The 18079-nt window shown below is 37.9% G+C and overlaps 1 protein-coding gene across 2 annotated transcripts; it reads left to right on the plus strand.

Annotated features, from left to right (window-relative positions):
* The first annotated feature begins 797 nt into the window (after positions 1 to 797).
* LOC149900001 (uncharacterized) lies at positions 798 to 13671 on the plus strand. Of its 2 annotated transcripts, XM_090113283.1 has the most exons (13): positions 799 to 1200; positions 1346 to 1480; positions 1924 to 2220; positions 2666 to 2824; positions 3183 to 3320; positions 4191 to 4318; positions 4952 to 5026; positions 5978 to 6110; positions 8570 to 8700; positions 9372 to 9507; positions 9969 to 10088; positions 12488 to 12685; positions 13427 to 13671. In XM_090113283.1, the coding sequence occupies exons 1-13, from the start codon at positions 1093 to 1095 to the stop codon at positions 13604 to 13606; spliced, it is 1938 nt and encodes a 645-aa protein (XP_089969409.1). In that variant the 5' UTR covers positions 799 to 1092; the 3' UTR covers positions 13607 to 13671. The 2 variants fall into 2 exon arrangements, with proteins under 2 accessions (XP_089969410.1, XP_089969409.1); XM_090113284.1 differs by lacking the exon at positions 3183 to 3320 and having other exon boundaries at positions 798 to 1200.
* The last annotated feature ends 4408 nt before the right edge of the window (positions 13672 to 18079 follow it).

The following is an 18079-nucleotide window of genomic DNA, read 5'->3' on the forward strand; positions in this document are numbered from 1 at the left end:
TAGAACAAATGTTGTTATTTATGATGTTAGCTATCTTGTCCTGCGAGGTTGCTGGTGTTTTACAAGTAACCCTGTATAAAATAAAAACTAAAAATAAAATGTTGTTTTATTTTATTTGCCGACCATACACTACTACAAACGCAAAAATTTCTCCAAGCTAATTTACCTGTATCTATTTTATACCCGTACGAAGTCGGAGCGGGCCGCTATGTTTTTATATACAACGTTCACAGTTTTTCTGTAGTGTACTGTGTATTTAGTATCAGCATTGCACCCGTCACCCGTGCGAAGCCGGGGCGGGTCGCTAGTGTGTCAATAAAGTGGTATACATAATAATTGGTTGAAAAATATTTACGGTTATTTTAAGTAATTTGGATTTTGATTACTTATTTCATTAACATTTTTTTCATTGTTTGTACCTTCATTCATACTTATATTTATTTTTTTTAACACAATTTGAATTGACTTTGATTATTTCGAAAAAACTACAATGAAACGAAAGCTTTAAATTTTTTTTCCAACAATTAATAATTACTAACGATAAATCGATTGCACGCATCAATTCATGCTCGATTGTGCGAAGCGTTGCTGTAGTTAAAACTTAGATCATTAGTTAAAACAGATCATTACTTAATGATCTAAGAGTTAAAACCATAGTAGTTGATACATTCAACGTTAAGCATTATGCCGCATAATGCGCTCTAGGGCTGTAATTGGAAAACTGCGATAATTTGTGTTGTACGTTCCAATAGACTTGTATTCACGTTGAAATGACAACAACGTCAACACAGCCATTTGCTCATTTTGGCGTCCTCTGCAAAAGTAGACGTTCTCATACTTTTTATTATAATATAATCGGCATCTATTTCTAATAAAGTAGATGGGAAAATAAAGAGCACTGCTTATTTTTATTGTTGCACAATTAGCCCTTGATTTTAACAGGTGCGATGTTTCTTATTTAAAAGTTTGCTAGACCGACTTGCACACGAGCAGATCTAAGATCTTATTAGGTCTACAGTGTTTATGCCGCCAACCTATGAATATGAAGAGTAATTAAAAATAAAATAATAAGTTATATTTAATACTTCCAACATGGAAAACGTTCGAGTTTGTGTAATGTGCTTAGAAATGGATGTAACCCTTTTTAATTTGCGCTCTAATTCACTGGAACGATATTATAGAATATTGACGGGAACAGATGTAAGTTGCAAACAAAATTATTTTATGATATATACATATCTCATCGTTAAAAAATACAAATTACAGATTATCATTCGAAAATCTTGCGCAAGTGTATGTACATAAATAAACAACAATGTAAAATAAGTACTTTCTTTAATTACAGCCACTAACCTCCTTGGAGCTTCCTATGTTCGCTTGCTATGTGTGCAAAGCGATGTTACACAAGTTCTATTCATTTAGACAGAGGAGCCTGAGGTGTCAGGCTATATTGCAGGGGATCTTACAGAGCAATGGAAAGGTCTGAATTAATATTCTATAACTACACAGTATAAAACAATGTCGACATCCCTTTGTACACTCATATCTTTAAAACTATGTAACAGATATTGATGCAGTTTGAGGAAGTGTGGTCAAGCCGCAGAAAGAATGCTAGTAATAAAATATATTAAGGAAAGAAAAAAAATTAAGTACTTTGTAACAAACTTAATTAACTTACTTTCCAACTAATGCAGAACCGTGGAAATTGGTTCATGCGTTCTGGAGTTAGAAAGGAAAACCCAACTTATTTTTATATAGAACTTTTTATACTCATTCTATCATTGAAGCAACACCACAGACTGAAGCTTATAAATAAGTAATATCATATTATAATTGTTTGAGTGTGTAACAAAACATATTAGGAATAATAATTCTACTGCTGTACCAATTTAAACTGAAATGTATCTTATATTATCCTTTCAGGTTTTAGAACAAGACATTAGGCGGTTGGACAAAAAATCCTACTGCCTAAATTCGAATTTAAGTATTCAGAATGTAGTTGAAATTAAAATTATAAATGAAGATGATGAAGAGACAATCAAAGAGGAGCCAGAAGAATTACTAGATTGTATTTTTTCCTTTCCAATGAATGCTGATAATGATTGGCCGAGTGATGACGAACCATTATCCATTCATAAGAGTGAGAAAATGAAAATAAATTTGGAGGAAATTGAGGTGAACATGGAGGAAGTAATAAAAGAGGAAGATATTGTGGATAAGGTAAGTTATTCAAGAATATATGTACTAACATACCAATTTTTCGTGATCTGCCGAATTTGGTTTGAACAGATTATGAACTTCGGCTGAACTGCCTCTAAATATAATATGTCTGTCTGACTATAAATAAAAATAAATTGACTGAAATTGGCTGCTAAATGTTATTGGTTCTCTGAAGTACTCTCCTTTCCAACAAATTATAGGCGCATTAGAGCAAATCGGGAGCAATTTTTTGAGAAATTAATAATTTAAAGAAATTAACATTCTGTGCTAACTTCTTTCCGGTGTGTTTTGTTCATTATATATTATTTAACCTGACGTGTCAAACACCTTACAGCGAGCGTGGTCGCGGGAAAAATAAGACGTTACAGTTAAATCACTTAAACTTTGTTCAAAAGTCCAATTTCTAAATCATATACTCGTGTTAAAGCTAATTTATTGCTTTCAGAAACCGCCCAAACCCTTGAAAGCAAGGAGACCCAGAAAGGCACCGCAACCAAAAGTAGTGTCTCAACGCAAAGACATACTAAAAACGTTCACGAGTCAGACCCAAGGGGCCTTGGACAATATCGAACTGGAAACATATGTTACGGTGGTCAATTTGACGGTAAATAATATTTGAAATATTGTTTATTACTTATCATTTATTTTAAACTAGGTGTGCATTGCTCGCTCCTGTTGTACCTAGTGTGATGATATATAGCCTATAGCCTTCCTCAAACTTCCACAAACAAACAAACTCTTCAGCTTTATAATATTGGTATATAGATTCAAACATTTTAAAAGAAAAGAATAAATTTGATAACGAGGCGGGATTTGTACCCGCTTTTTGCCCCAGTTTGGAAAGAAGTTTGCCATGGGTAAATAATGCTGTTTCTTCGATAAAGTGATTGAGTCCATATTAATAATATGTTTTGGAACATGTGTTTTTATTATTTTCTCTCAAAGTTTTTAAAAAATTTCAGCAAGAGGAACAATTGGAAGAAATCCAAATACGGCGAGAGTCTCTCAATTATAAAAATTCTGCATTCAAATGTGAGCTCTGTTTTAAGGGTTTTTTAGATACACAGACATGGAAACATCATATGCAGAAACATGATAAGGTATCTTAAACTAGCTGCGCTTCGCGGTTTCACCCGCGTGCCTCCGCTCCTGTTGGTCTTAGCGTAACGATATATAGCTTATAGCCTTCCTCGATAAATGGGATATCAAACACCGAAATAATTTTTCAAATCGGACCAGTGGTTCCTGAGATTAGCGCGTTCAAACATACAAACTCTTCAGCTTTATAATATTAAAGTATAGATTAGAGGACAATTATTTATGGCATTATAGGGAATAAAAATAAGTGTTTGAAACAAAAATTCTAATATGGGTTAGAAAGATTGTTTATAATCTTTATAATCTACTCATAAAAAGTATACTAATTTCATGATATTGGTTTAAATTAGTCTAAAATATTATTAGAATATTTGTTGTCACTGAAAACAGAATGATAACATGAATTATTGATTATTTTTTGAATTTGAAACACCAATATTGCATCTGTACAGTCACGTGGTCTCCACTGTGTCCAATTTTTAAATAATTTTTTGACGTGACAACGTCTTATAATTCGATAGAGCCGGCTGCACGCACGAAAAAACATGACTCATGCGGCGTTACCTCGCTCTGAGGCGTTCCATGTAAGGCTTGAAGTGCAAGCGAGAGCGCGGAACGAGCGACAAAGAAGCACAATCGGACGTTGTCACGTTCAATTACTAACGTCAGTAAACCGACTTTACAGACAACCAATTTTTTTTCTGTTTTGTGTGTTATATTAAGTACTAAGATATATGTTTTTACATGGTGGCAAATAAAACGCTTTCTATTTCTATTTCAATACACTTATACAATTACGTATGTAACGTATGGCTAAATAAAGAAAATAAAACGAAGTGTTACATTAATATAGAAAAAAAGCAACTTTACAGACATCAGGCAGCCTGGAATGTAACATATGCAAGATTCGTTTTAAATTGACAAGAGTTCTCAATAAACATCTTACCATACATGCGAAGAGGTATATATGCAAATACTGCCCATATGTATCTAAACACGTGTGAGTAGAATCTTAATTCTTAATACTATTATAAAGGCGAAAGTTTGTAAGTATGGATGTATGGATGTTTGTTACTCTTTCACGTAAAAACTACTGAACCGATTACAATGAAATTTAGCACACATATAGAGGGTAACTTGGATTAACACATAGGATAGGTTTTATCCCGGAAATCCCACGGGAACGGAAACTATGCGGGTTTTCCTTTGAAAACGCGGGCGAAGCCGCGGGCGGAAATCTAGTAATCTATATTTATAACTAAAATCCCGATTTTGAAACATTCTTCATTGGTGCTCCGCTTCTGTTGGTCTTAGCATGATGATATATTATATATCCTTGATAAATAGGCTATCTAACACCGAAAGAATTTTTCAAATCGAACCAGTAGTTCCTGAGATTAGCAAAAAAATTTTTTAATCGTGTTCGGAAATACATATTAAAAATGTATATAAATAAGATGTTAAGCTTTATTTCATCATAAATGACTCTTATTGTATTAAAATGGAGATAAGATTGTTAATCTCCATTATTAAAATGTCTATTTCACTATTTTTGTATGTGTGTTTTACTATTATTTTAATTAAATGGAGTTCTAATATCTACTATAAAATTTTTTATATATTGTGTTTATAGGACTCAAGCTAAGCAACACCTTTGCTGGCACCAAGGCGTTATGTACAAGTGTCCATACTGTGAGGAGATGTCGTCGTGAGTATGTTTTGATATTTAGTAGTTATTTTACTTGTAAATGCACCTGACTTCGTTTGCTTTATGTGGTACTGTGATATTATAATTTATATTTTGTCTTAACACTATTAAAAAGTAAGCTCCGCCAATATAAGTTTCGTCGAAATAATAAATGTCCGAAGCAAAACTCTGCTTACGCGTGTATCAGGCAGGGATTCTAATGAGTAGTAAATTAGACTTTGAACATTACTGCAACGAAATAAGGTGCTAATTCTAATGAATCTTTATAAAACACAGCTCTTGCATTTTTTGGCGACGTATAAATAGCCGATTTTGAGTCTGATTATATTTTATCGTATGTCAATGAATATTTTAGCCGAAATGTATTGCCGTTATGTAAATTTTTAACTACCTACATATATATTTTTATCTATTCACATATCCGCCACCAAGTTACCTAGAAGAGATTGCTTAGCGATAAGACCGTGCCTTTCTCTTATCACTTAGAGTAGTAGCTATTGTCCAATTCTCAGATCTACCCGTTATGCATACAAAATTTTATTGGTCAAACCGTTAAAAACCCATAAAAAACAGCGGTGGTTGAAGTTAAACTCGCGACTCGAGAATTCAATAAATAAATAAATAAATATTTCAGGACAATTTTCACACACGGCACGATCTGATTCCATACTAAGCATGCGCTAGTGTTATGGAAACCAGATGGCTGATAAACAATACATATATCAATTTTAAATAAATACTTATATAGATAATTAACACCCAGATACAGCAAACGTCTATGTTCATCACACAAATATTTGAACCGGGTGGGAATCGAACCCACGACCTCTGGCTTGGAAAGCAGGGTCACTACCAACCAAGCCAACCGGTCTGTTAAAGTTATTGTTCTTAAAGTGTATTAGTTTTAAGCTAGAATGTTGTATTTTCTTTCGTTTTATTACCCGCATACAGAAAATGGACGTCGTACCTATCGCACGTGCGAATCAAGCACCCGTCGGACTACATTTGCGGCTTCTGCGGCTACTCGTTTGTTTCGCAGCTCGGACTCAACATGCACAAGTCCATGATGCATAAAGGTTTGGAGGTGGGTTGTGACGTCATCATTGCTACGATAACTATAGATAACGTTAAGATATATACGTTATCTACTATATAAAAATAAGTCGGGTTTTCCTTCCTGACGCTATAACTCCAGAATGCACGAACCGATATAGCTTTCCTCGATAAATGAGCTATCTAATACCGAAAGAATTTTTCAAATCGGACCAGTAGTTCCCGAGATTAGCGCGTTCAAACAAACAAACTCTTCAGCTTTATAATATTAGTATAGATAAGTAAAAAACATTTGGGGCTTCTGCGGCTAGTCCTTCGTGTCGCAGCTCGGCCTCACCATGCACAAGACTATGATACACAAGGGGTTGAAAGTGAGGTGTGACGTCATCATTATACGTTACAAAACACAAACACCAATGACGTCATCGTCATCACCTTAGACGTTATCACTACATAGTATAAAACAAAGTCGCTTTCCCTGTCCCTATGTCCCTATGTCCCTTTGTACGCTTAAATCTTTGAAACTACGCAACGGATTTTGATGCGGTTTTTTTTAATAGATAGAGTGATTCAAGAGGAAGGTTTATATGTATAATAACATCCATTAAATAGTGGAGAAGTACTGTTATTTTTGAGGTTTCTAATGTGATGTCGTAAAAAATTACATTTTTTCCGCTTATATTGCAAACGCAGGCTAAACCCTACGAGTTTTATCAAAATAATGTACTAAGTATTATACACATTGAAAAGGTCTACAGAAAAGTCCGCGATGGTATATGTCTATATCTTATGGATAACCCACAATAACTTTTTTTTTGTCATTTACTTTTTACAACAAATAATGGCGAATTTTCGATGCGATTTTAACCAATACAGCATTAATCCTTAACCAATTAAATACCTTGAATACATTGTTCATTTAATATAGATCTATATGGCCCTTTACACCGTATGATTTAAGTGAATATTTTCGAAGATATTACAGATTTAAAAATTGCGGGACGTAGCGTTTGCGGCGGTACCGGCTGGCCGCCCGGCTATCTATTTTAACCCACAAAATTTCGCGTCATTTGTAACAGGATGGCGGTTCTACAGGAGTCTTAGTACGCAATGACAAAAAGAAATATGATGGTCCGAACGCTGATACCGGATGCGTTAAGGCCGTGTACGCGGTCCGTGCGCTGTTTGGCTCAAATATGTGATTTTTCAAACCAGATTGTCCATCAACCACTTATCTTACAAACATATGAATTACTAATAATTTTAGGAAATTTTATTGTCTATGTAGTTAGTTAAGAGTTTTTTTCAATTAATACAGTATTTCTGAATACCATCAAGATAACTGAGCCGATGATTACTTGATTTCACTTTTAGTGTCAATTTCGAAGCTAAAAATATCTGAAATTGCTGACAGATCTAACACACAATTATTTTTAACTAACTGCAAAAATCCTTATTAAAATAGTTAGTTAAAAGATTTTTTTATTTTGGACTCCTAACTTACGAAATTAAAATCCGAACAATGTGAATTTTTTTAGAAATTATAGTCGACAAAATGATTATTTTCACCAAGATATTCGACTTTATTGAACATAATTTATACATATTGCAATAAAAGAATGTCTTACTTATAAGATAAAATTTAAAAAATCAACTAAGGTACCTCTATTATTTTTCTACAATTTTTTTTAAAGTACTATAAAACACTGCGCGCGACCCGATTAAAATCAGTCGGCAGCGAGCCTTTCCAGAGAGAGGACATGTTGCTCGGCGCTCTCCTGTGGACCTATGCTGTTCATAGTAAAAGGATAGCGCAAGCCGCGATCTATCGTAATAGATCGCGGAGTTTTTGACTTGCGTTAAATAGAATATGCGCTCTTAAGATACTGTAATATAAAATATAACAGTATCTTAAGATAAAATATTATAGTATCTTCACCGTGTGTGACGCGCTTTATACCCGTGCGAAGCCGGAGCGGGCCGCTATGTTTTATATACAACGTTCACAGTTTTTCTGTAGTGTATTTAGTATCAGCATTGCACCCGTGCGAAGCCGGGGCGGGTCGCTAGTTTCAGTATATAACACACTTTTTAATAGCCATCCATATTTTTTCTACAAATCAGTTTTTTATTATCTATTTATATGTATAATAAAATCGTAGGAAAGTCAAATCTGTACATTAAATATTTTTTAAAAGAATACTTGGGTCTTGGGGAGTTTTCTACAATCAATACCGAAGCCAAAAATATACTTTTTAGAGTTTTTGTCTGTATGTATGTCCGGGCTTATCTCAAAAACTACTGAATGGATTTACTTCAAATTTAGTATTAAGATACCTTGAGACCTGAAAAAGGACAAAGAATACGTTTTATACCGGAAATCCTATGGGAACGGGAACTATGTGGGTTTTACTTTGACTATGCGAAGCTGCTGGCGGAAAGCTATTTGTATATTTAAATTTTAAGTAGCATTAATAAATATCATAACAGATGCCGGCCAGTAATGTGGACGACAAAGAGGCGCCATTTTGTGAGGCGTGTGACGTCAAATTCTTTTCCGAGGAAGCGTTCAAGCGACACATGGTCACAGCGAAACGGCACACGCAGGAATCTGAGAATAAGTGAGATTATTTATAATTATTTATGTCTATAATAATATTTATTTATTCACCTTTTTAATCCGGTTTTATCGATATGGCTCTAATACAAATTTTATCCACAAAAAAAATATCATTTATTTGTGCAATTTCGTTATTGAACTGAAACTTTAACTTTGTTGAGTTTAAAATTTCATGGCAATACCGTCACGCCATGGAGTAAGGCCATTTGTTTGAATCTTGCTTGAAAGAAGTTTCACTTTTGACACGTGTGCTTGGCACACATGCCCTTTTTTATTACGTATATTTACAAAATATCAGAAAACAAAGAAAATATCGAAATCATTACAGTCTTACTCATGAGGTGGCAAAAAAAATACGAATACATTTTTAAGCACACCAATTTGCGAATGTAAATGTTTTTGAAGTGAAAACTTCTTTACCGGCGTTGGGTATAAAATCTTAAACTCGCGTCAGGACACGTGGCCTGATCGAAAAAGCGTAAGACGGATGTTTTTTTTAGCCCTTATATTCCATGCGTAAGACGGATACCATTCCAAAATATCAAACATGCGGAACGTTAATAATCAAGTTTTCACTTCTGCCGGCACTCCCGGAATGCAACCCGTCTTTTTTTTACAAATAATTATTTAATTTTATGAAAAAAAAAAAAATTATCTTCCAACATTTCCCAGGAACGGCTGTCGCCATTGCGGTGAGTCGTTTAAGACGGAGGAAGAGAAGCGTGCACACGTGCGCTGCACACACTCGCGCAAGACACACACGAACAAAAAGAGCGACACTCGCACTTGGCCGATTAATTGTCCGCATGTATGTTAAACTAGCTTAAAAAAATGTATGCGTGTACTTGATTTACTTTATTGTACACACGTAAGAAGTGAAACTTCTTTATGACCATATTTTTCAAAAAATAATTTACTATATTTACGTCGAATCACGCGTGGTAAGGATAAGAAAAAGATGGCGCGTAACGGAAAGATGTCACGCGTAACGAAAAAATGTTACACTAAATTTTTGTCCAACCTCGATAAAGAAGTTTCACTTCAACTAATTCAAAGAAAAAGCCTCATAGTTCCCGTTCCCGTGGAATTTCCGGGATAAAACCTATCCTATGTGTTAATCCAAGTTACCCTCTATATGTGTGCTTAATTTCATTGTAATCGGTTCAGTAGTATTTGCGTGAAAGAGTAACAAACACACACATTCACATCCTCACAAACTTTCGCATTTCAACTCGACTTGTTTCACCGAAAACTGTTCATCCGTTTCAGTGCTCAGAACAGATAGCTAACGGGGCTGCGTACTGGGCCCACTTCAGGAAAAACCATCCAGATAAAGAGTATCCAATAGAGAGGAAAAATATTTGTGACGAGTGTGGAAAGGGCTTTAGGGTAAGTGATATTATTATTTTAAATTATTTATAACGGTTAAATTATTATTAAATCACTTTTATTCTACAATGAAATGAAACGTAAGAATAAATAATATCAAGAATAAATCGCGGTTAAAATCGGTAACTTATAAATGTAAAATCAATTATGTAATATAAAAAAATAATTATGCAATTTTACTAAATTAATACATTACCCAGCGTTATACAGTAATGTGATTTACCCGTTTTTTATTACTTTAGTTAGACTGTTTTATCATACGGTATATAATAAAGACTAAATAATATAATATTGGTCCGAAGAGCGATCCTTGAGAGACACCTGTAGTGGGGATTATGAGAAATGCTTAGTCAATTTTTCATTGTTTTGCTTAAATATATTGAAAAAAATTTCGAACATGCATAATAAACGTTCCGAGGTAAAAGCCGCAGATAAATTTGCGTCTATTACATTAATTTTGTAAAGCAACAATTAGTTCACTTAGTCGGAAGCCTCGTGAAAAACTATAAAATAAGAAAACATGAACTTTGAATGCAAATTGTTTCGTTGTTGTTTTATTTTGACTGACCGGTTGGCTCGGTTGGTAGAGGCCCTGCCTTCGTGGTCGTGGGTTCGATTCCCACCCGGGACAAATATTTGTATGATGAACATAGATGTTTGCTCTGTGTCTGGGTGTTAATTATCTATATAATTATTTATTTTAAATTAAATATGTACTAGGTTGATCCAAAAGTAATGATAATCGGGTGGGTATATCCAAAGCTCATAAAATTAAAAAAAAAATTTTTAATTGTCATTTATTCACTAGATTACCATAAAAAAATCTTATAAACAGGTCACGTTTTCTAAAAGTTACATTGATTTGAATAAGAACTGTCGGACACATCATTTTAAAATGGAGAAAAACGAAATAAGAGCTGTGATTAAACCTCTGCTTGAAAAAAAATGTCTACCAAAGACATACACACTGACTTGGTGAAAACATTGGGGGACTCTGTTCCTCCATATTCCACAATTGCACGCTGGGCAAAAGAATTTAGATTGGGCAGATCATCCACGGATGATGAACATCGTAAAGGTCGCCCATCGACGTCCCTCTCTCAAGACAATGTTAAAAAAGTTGAAAATATCGTGTTGTCGGATTGGAGAGTAACTATCCGACATATAGCTGAGGACACAGGGATCTCATATGGCAATGTTCAAAGAATCCTCACGAACGAATTGCTTATGAGAAAAGTCTACGCGCGTTGGGTGCCGCGAATGTTAACCGACGAGCAGAAGAAAAAACGAGTAGACATTTCGAGAGTGAATCTCAGAAAATTCCAAGCAGATGAGGACAATTTTTTGTCACGTTTTGTGACCATGGATGAGACTTGGGTTCACCATTTTGATCCTGAGACCAAAAAACAATCAATGGCCTGGAAGCGAGTTTCCTCACCGACGCCGAAGAAATTCAGAGTGTTAAAATCTGCGGGAAAGATTATGGCGTCAGTTTTTTGGGACGCTGAGGGAATCATTTTGTTGGAATATTTAGAAAAGGGTGCCACTATTTCAGGCTCTTACTACGCAGAACAAATAAAGAGATTGCGGGAGGCAATTAAAAAAAAAGACGTGGCAAACTGCTAACTGGAGTGCTGTTCCACCAAGATAACGCACCAGCTCACAAAGCCGCGGTTGCGATGGCTGCCATTCAAGAATCAGGATTCCAGCTACTCGAACATCCACCCTATTCGCCAGATCTAGCTCCCAGTGACTTTTTTCTTTTTCCTCGGCTCAAGGAACACCTTCGGGGCAAGAAATTTGAAGACGATAGAGAAGTCATGTCCGCTGTAGAGGGGTTTTAGAGGACCAAGAAAAAGATTTTTTTTAAGGGAATTCTGGGTTTAGGAAAAAGATGGAATAAGCGTATTAACTTGTTAGGAGACTATGTAGAGAAATAAATTATTTTTTTGACTTTAATCACTTTGTTTCATATTAATTATCATTACTTTTGGATCAACCCATGTATGTTTATCGGTCATCTGGTTTCCATAACACAAGCGAAAACTAAGTATGGGATCAGATCGTGACGTGTGTGAAAAATTGTCCGGAATTTATTTATTAGTATTATTTCGTCTTATATATCTACGTTACTTTTTTTTTGTTTATATTTTTTGAAGTGAAAACTTCTTTAGCGGCGTTGAGCACTTTTTTTGTAATGGGTATAAAATCTTAAACTCGCGTCAGGATACGTGACCTGATCGAAAAAGCGTAAGACGGATACCATTGCAAAATATCAAACATGCTCAACGTTAATAATCAAGTTTTCACTTCTGTTGGCAAATGGCACTCCCGGAGTGCAACCCGTCTTTTTCTCAAAATTGGCATACATTTATAGAGTTTTCATTAAAAATGGTCAGAGCAACGCGTTCCTCAAGTACCACAAGCGCACGCACTCCGCGGTGAAGGCGTTCAAGTGCGACGAGTGCGGCAAGGCGTTCCACAACCGCATCAACCTGCTGACGCACGGCCGCGTGCACTCGGAGCGGCGCCCGCACGTGTGCTGCGCGTGCGGCAAGGCGTTCAAGTGCAAGGGGGCCCTCGACCGGCACTCGCGCGTGAGTTGTATATGTTGCAGTCAAAACTCTGAACCAGTCAATATCCTTATTGACCGGTTAAATTAGTCAATAAGGTTATTGACTAAGGGCGTCGGTCAATGTCCTTATTGACTGATTTTATCTGACAAAATCAGTTACACAGTACACTCGGAGCGTCTGTATGCAGCAATATGCCAAACTCATTCGCGCACTTGCTGGTAACTGTGCACGCAACACGCAGCGAATAATTAATGGCAGCCAATCGTTTGAAAGCTTTCCACCTATGCACATGTTAATAAAAATCATAGTTCCCGTTCCCGTGGGATTTCCGGGATACAATCTATCCTATGTCCTTTCTCAAGTCACAAACTATATTTGTACCAAATTTCAACCAAATCGGTTAAATGTTTTAAGCGTGAAGAAGAAACACAAAACCAGACGGGGTAAATTTCGTCTTTATAATGTTACTTAGGAAAGTAGCATAACATATTATAATTATATAATAACTAGATTTCCGCCCGCGGCTTCGCCCGCGTATTCAAAGAAAAACTCGCATAGTTCCCGTTCCCGTGGGATTTCCGGGATAAAACCTATCCTATGTGTTAATCCAAGTTACCCTCTATATGTGTGCTAAATTTCATTGTAATCGGTTCAGTAGTTTTTACGTGAAAGAGTAACAAACATCCATACATCCATACATCCATACTTACAAACTTTCGCCTTTATAATAGTATTAAGATAAGATATAACAATTTCCCTTAGTGCCACACGGGCGACAAGCCGTACAAGTGCGAGGTGTGCGGCAAGGCGTTCACGCAGTCCAACAGCTGCAAGGTGCACGTGCGCACGGTGCACCTCAAGCAGCCCGCGCCCTACCTCAGCAGGGCGCGACGCGACCGCAGAAACCAGAACCAGAAGACCGCCGAAACTAATATATTCTGATTTTGAAAAATGTAAATAAAATCGAAAAAAAAAAATATTTTCACGAAATAAATTTATGGTTTTTATGTGGTTTTGTGTTCTTTCTCCTCCATTTGATAAGCTGGAGCTAACGATTTTATAAAAATGAGGGTAGTTTTATTCTATCCCATCCCACCCTCCTTACAATAGAAATAAAAATTCGCGCAGTCAAACAGCTGCAAGGTACACCTCAAGCAGCCGTCGTCGTACCCCAGTAGGGTGCGCCTCGACCGCAGGAAGACCGCCGAAAAATAAAAAAATGAAAAATGTGTTTTTATGGTTTTGTGTTATATCTTCTCTCCCTTGTGATAAGCTAGAAGCCCATAAAAAAAGAAGTAGGTATTAGTGTCATCGTCATGCCCTGTGGTCATCCCATACTTTTCCGGTGTGACTTACAGCCCGCCATGCCGATGTGAATGCGTTGATTAAAAAAAACAATTCAAACATTTGTACCAGGTTAATTTTTGCACAGGTACTCATCGTCATGCAGCCATGTACGAAAATCGCCATGCCATACTTTTCAGACAGTACCAAATGGTCGCCATACCGCCGAAAATCAGCAATTATTATTTTTTTTCGCTAAACGATTTGTACTACCTTAAATTTTATTTTCAACAGCTCCTGACTGATCATAAACAGAAATGTGATAATGCCATACCTGTGGCAATGTGTATAATAAAGTTTTTCATTGTTAGTATTCGACGTTTCAAAAATACGACTGTACAATACGTAAAATATTTGTTACAGCATGGGATCATTATATTCTGTTTGTTTGTATGCAATTCTACCTACAAAAAGTTATCCCGGATTGTAAACATGAGGCGGACGATTGTGAGACTTTAGCCAAGACGTAAAAAAAAAATAAAAAAATGACGACTCGTACCAGTGGGGGTACACTGTTGCTCGCGTCCGTAGGCTTTGACTCCAGATTCCCTACACGTGTACCCTGGGTAGTGCCAAATGAGCAACCAACTGGTGGGAGACTTCGGTCGTGGCTCGCAACCACCCACTGGATAGAGACATGCCGCCAAGCGGTTTCGTGTTCCGGCATGAGTTCCGGTGTAGCCATTCGGGGGTTGGGTCTGGTTAGTTGTTTAGTGAGTTACGGTTTTATGAAGTGGCATTATTAGTGTGCCGGGTGCCTAGCTTTGGAGGGTAGCGGGATCCGTAGTACGGTTGACCGCTGGCCGACCGTTAGTTGTAGGGGGCCCAAGTAGTAGGAGAGCCACCTGCGAAAGGCTGCCCCGCCGCTTTCGAAAAATCCCAGTTTTGCTCCATCGTGCCGGTTGGCGACCGGACGGGAGGACCCGATGGCGATAACTGGGGGGGTACGGGCGTCCCCGCAGTCTCCAAGCTAGTCCCCCATCAGCATACTTCTGATGTTTGCTTCGACCTACCGACTCACTAAATCTCGACCAACTTCCAATTGCCCTGTCTATTCACACTTCACACTAAATATAAAAAAATATGAAAAGGTCCAAAAGAAAAAGAAAGTTTATACAGCGGTTGCACTTCCTCCCGTTTAAAGTGCACCACACTAACATTCGTGGATTGCACTCGAATCTCAACCCTGTCCATCACCACCTTGAGACTGAAAGACCACATTTACTATTTCTTACTGAAACGCAGATTAAACCACCTTCCGATACGGCATACCTTGATTATCCAGGGTATGTCCTTGAACATAATTTTCACGCAAAAGCCGGTGTCTGTGTCTACATTTCTGACAAGATCTGCTATAAACGTCTTCGCCACCTTGACAATAAGGATTTCTCAGTTCTTTGGCTTCTCGCTGATATCGGTGTTGACAAAATAATATACGCCGTTGTCTATCGCTCCCACACTCCTGATCAAGGCACAACCCGACTCTTCCAATATCTTAGCCTGACCGCTGACTCAGTTCAGCAGAAATTTCCATCTGCTCAATTAGTTCTTTTAGGGGATTTTAATGCCAGTCATCAGGACTGGCTATTTCCCTACTTGAAAACCGACCACGCAGGCAAAGAAGTTCACAATCTCGCTCTGTCTCTGGGTCTTACTCAACTTGTCAAAGAGGCAACTCGGATACCTGACGTTGACGGTCATACGGCTAATTGTCTGGATCTCTTGCTAACCACAGACCCAGAAAGATATTCGACCTGTGTTTCATCACCTTTAGGCTCTTCAGACCACTGCCTTGTAAAAGCTATAACTACCTATTCCCCACCGGAACCCAGTACTGTGAAAGCTAGGCGTATTTGGCGTTATTCCTTAGCAGATTGGGACGAAATGCGTCATTTTTTCGCTTCTTACCCTTGGCGGCGAATATGTTTCTCATCTAATGATCCGACTAACTGTGCTAGTGCTATTGAAGACGTTATACGGCAGGCTATGGAATATTTTATTCCATTCTCAGACGTATCTTCCGGTGGCAAAGAACAGCCATGGTATAATGCCGATTGTAGACGAGCTGAATATCTTAAACACCAAGCATATCGAGCCTGGGCCGATGCTAGAACACGCAAAGATCCTGATATATCAACAAAAAAGAGAAACTTCAACAAAGCCGCTAAGTCCTTCAAACTAACGCTCAAAAGGACTCGCCTTAATAGAATCAGTCAAATTGGGGACAAGCTTATTTCCTACCCCTCTGGGTCTAAAGCCTTTTGGTCCCTAGCAAAAGCGGTAGAAGCCAATTTCTGCAAAACATCTCTACCACCACTTTTAAAACCTGACGGTGCACTTGCCCATAGTGCGAGAGAAAAAGCTGATCTCTTCGCAAATCTCTTTGCAAACAATTCGCGTCTGGACGATGGCAATAAGGTACCTCCTTCTCTACCTCACTGTGGTTTAAGCATGCCTGAATTCCGTATCACTCAAAAAGAGGTCATTAAATGTCTCCGGAGTCTAGATGTGAATAAGGCAAGTGGACCAGACGGTATTCCTGCTCTGGTGCTTAAGAATTGTGCTCCTGAATTATCACCGATCTTAACACGACTGTACCGCCTATCGTACGAAACTGGTAAAGTTCCTATGTCTTGGAAAATAGCCAATGTCCAACCAATCCCGAAAAAAGGAAGTCGCAGTGACCCGGGAAACTACCGGCCGATCTCTGTCACCTCCATAATGTGTAAGGTAATGGAGCGTATTCTAAATAACAGGCTTCTGAGGTACCTGGAAGGTAACGATCTCCTCAGCGATCATCAATACGGATTTCGTCGTCATAGGTCTACTGGGGACCTTCTTGTTCACCTTACCCACATGTTTGGATCTGCCATTGAGAAGCTTGGGGAAGCGGTTGCGGTTTCTCTCGACATCTCCAAAGCATTTGACAGGGTCTGGCACAGCGGTCTTATAAACAAGCTTCCTGCATTTGGGATTTGTCCAGGTCTGTGCAAATGGATATCTGACTTTTTGGATAAGCGTTCTATTCGAGTGGTGATCGATGGTTGTTCGTCGGATCAATTACCACTAAACGCCGGAGTTCCACAAGGGTCGGTTCTGTCTGCAACTTTGTTTTTGCTTCACATAAACGACTTGTTAGGTCCTAATATATACGCGTATGCGGATGACAGCACAGTTGTAGACAGTTATACGTCCGAAGCGCAGACAGGCAATAAAGTGTTGGTGGAACAAAGAGTGGCTATGGTTGAGCGGTTGAATCTTACTTTAAAAGCGGTCTCTAAATGGGGTGAAGCTAATTTAGTCGGGTTCAACTCTTCAAAAACACAGGCTTGTCTGTTTACAGCTAAGCGCACTGGTTTCAGTCTAACACCCAGTTTTCAGGATGTGTCCTTAAATTTATCCAATGAGCTGGAGCTTCTAGGTCTAACACTCTCTTCTAGCCTGAATTTCAAGAGCTTCATTGAGTCCAAAGTACAAGTTGCAGCTAAGAAGCTCGGAATACTTTCTAAGGTGAGGGAGTTCTTCACACCGGAACAGCTCTTAAACCTTTACAAAGCCCAGGTTCGCTCCGGTGTGGAGTACTGCTCTCATCTTTGGGCAGGTGCAGCTAAATATCAACTCAACGCTTTGGACTCCATCGAAAAACGAGCGATTAGACTCATTGCAAATGAATCCTTAACCGCATGCAAACTGCATAGTCTGGAACATCGTCGGAACGTAGCCAGTTTGGCGGTTTTCTACAGAATCTTTCACGGCGAATGTGCTGAGGAACTGCATAACCTGTTACCAGCTTCTCCTTTTTATCATCGAGGGACTCGACGTCGGGCCGGTCTCCACCCTTATGTCATCGACATCCCACCCATACGCACTAAGCGATTCGCTTCTTCTTTTCTTATGCGTACTAGTAAGGAGTGGAACAATCTTCCGGCTTCCGTTTTTCCCAGAAACTACAATCTGGATTTATTTAAGAGAAATGTGAATAGACACTTATTAGGCAAACATGCTCCATCCTAGACCACGCTTGTCGCTTTCCATCAGGCGAAGCGATGGTCAAATGCTTGCCTAATCCTA

The sequence above is a fragment of the Colias eurytheme genome, chromosome 19 (assembly GCF_061535395.1).
Source record: "Colias eurytheme isolate Ceu_HAF_F1 chromosome 19, ilColEury1 Martin Lab GWU primary, whole genome shotgun sequence".
In the NCBI taxonomy this organism is placed as follows: Eukaryota; Metazoa; Arthropoda; class Insecta; order Lepidoptera; family Pieridae; genus Colias; species Colias eurytheme.

Coding starts and splice junctions, on each gene's coding strand:
- LOC149900001 (XM_090113283.1), top strand. CDS start 1,093: ATGGAAAACGTTCGAGTTTGTGTAATGTGCTTAGAAATGGATGTAACC. Junction 3,321..4,190: donor ATATGCAGAAACATGATAAG/GTATCTTAAACT, acceptor GCAACTTTACAG/ACATCAGGCAGCCTGGAATG. Junction 6,111..8,569: donor TGATGCATAAAGGTTTGGAG/GTGGGTTGTGAC, acceptor ATATCATAACAG/ATGCCGGCCAGTAATGTGGA.